Below are 1344 nucleotides of genomic sequence, written 5' to 3'. Positions count from 1 at the left end.
ATCTTTCCTCCAATTTGCAATAACTGAATCATTAAACCGCGACGGCAGCACTTGAAGGCGGCCGCGCGAGGTTCTTATCAGCGGAGGACGCGTCCCGGTCGTTGCCACAGTCGCATTCTTGATATCGGATTTTCCGTCTGATACAGAAAATCCGTTTTCCGATGATGCCACGGTGGTTGCAACGGTGGCACCGAGTAAGCCGCTAAGACTAGCGGGAATTGCACCGGCGAGAAGACTCAACGGATAATTTCCGTTTAATTTCGTCTTCTTCTTGTTCCGAGTCAACTTTGAGTCGTTTTCCTCCGAGTTACCGAGTCTACGCCGTTTCCGAGTCGGCATTTCGGATTTGAGATTCTTTTTAATAATCATTCTCGAAAGAAGGAATGAATAATCAATAATCAAATTCGCATTGATGAAAATGTTTCCGTGAAATAACTACAGAACATAAACCCTAATTTGAGAGGAAATTGAATTCCCGAGAAACAGAGTAACAGAGAAGTTGAAAATTGAAATCGTGTGATGAGAAAACGCGAAAAAGGTTTTGAGAGAAAGAGATTAGTAAGTTACGAGAATGTCGGCGAATTTGGACGACGGAGGGGATCGAATGAAACAGAGAGTATAAGAAAGAAGAAAGAGGGATCTGTTTTGAAGAGAAATAATTAAAAATAAAATTATGATATAAGTTGCAATGTATAGTAAATAAAAATTGAATAAATATTATTAGAGAGGAAAAGTAAGAGGTTACGTTGAGTCGAGTATATGTTAATGGATGAATGTTTTTAATTTATTTATTTATGCGATGATGATTACTTGACCGTCACGTGATGCAGCGAAATTTTCTGCAACCAAGTTGAGTATGGCGATTCTTATTCTGGTTATGTTTATGGGCCGGGTTGGTTAGTTGCAGACTTTTGCAACATTATTATTATTATTTGGACAGAATTTAAATAAGATTGCTTATGATTTTATTTCTTCCGTGAAATTTGGAGATATAGATAGATAGATATTAATGTGACAATTAGTATTTAGTTGTTGTTCAGCTTAATTTGTGATTTCGGGATTTTTTTTCTTTGTGGAAAGATATTGATTTGTGTTTTTGATATGGTGAAGATTTTTTAGATTACGATTACGATTCGTTTTGTACAATGACGGAACAGTGAATGCAGTTAGCACGAGCAGTATGAATCAAACATTTTTTTTTTTGGAAAAATTGAAGCAAACATATTTATTCTGAATTTGAAGAGTTTATATTTTTTTTTGTCAAAAATAAAAGTTTGGGTTTAGTTTTGGGAATTTATAATGTTGTAATGGAGTTTGAAGCATGTGTAGTGTTGTATCTGAAAT

General features: G+C 35.5%; 1 protein-coding gene across 1 annotated transcript in view; it reads right to left on the bottom strand.

Moving 5' to 3' along the window:
* Window positions 1-858, bottom strand: part of LOC101499063 (histone-lysine N-methyltransferase ATX5-like) — a 16274-nt gene extending 15416 nt beyond the window's left edge. Inside the window, exon 1 of the mRNA XM_073367021.1 lies at window positions 1-858. This exon is cut by the window's left edge and continues 4 nt beyond it. Coding sequence (XP_073223122.1) covers window positions 1-369 — 369 coding nt within the window. The 5' untranslated portion in view covers window positions 370-858.
* Window positions 859-1344: the final 486 nt, after the last annotated feature.

The sequence above is a fragment of the Cicer arietinum genome, chromosome 4 (assembly GCF_000331145.2).
Source record: "Cicer arietinum cultivar CDC Frontier isolate Library 1 chromosome 4, Cicar.CDCFrontier_v2.0, whole genome shotgun sequence".
Classification (NCBI taxonomy): domain Eukaryota; kingdom Viridiplantae; phylum Streptophyta; class Magnoliopsida; order Fabales; family Fabaceae; genus Cicer; species Cicer arietinum.
This window is presented reverse-complemented; position numbering and strand designations above follow the sequence as displayed.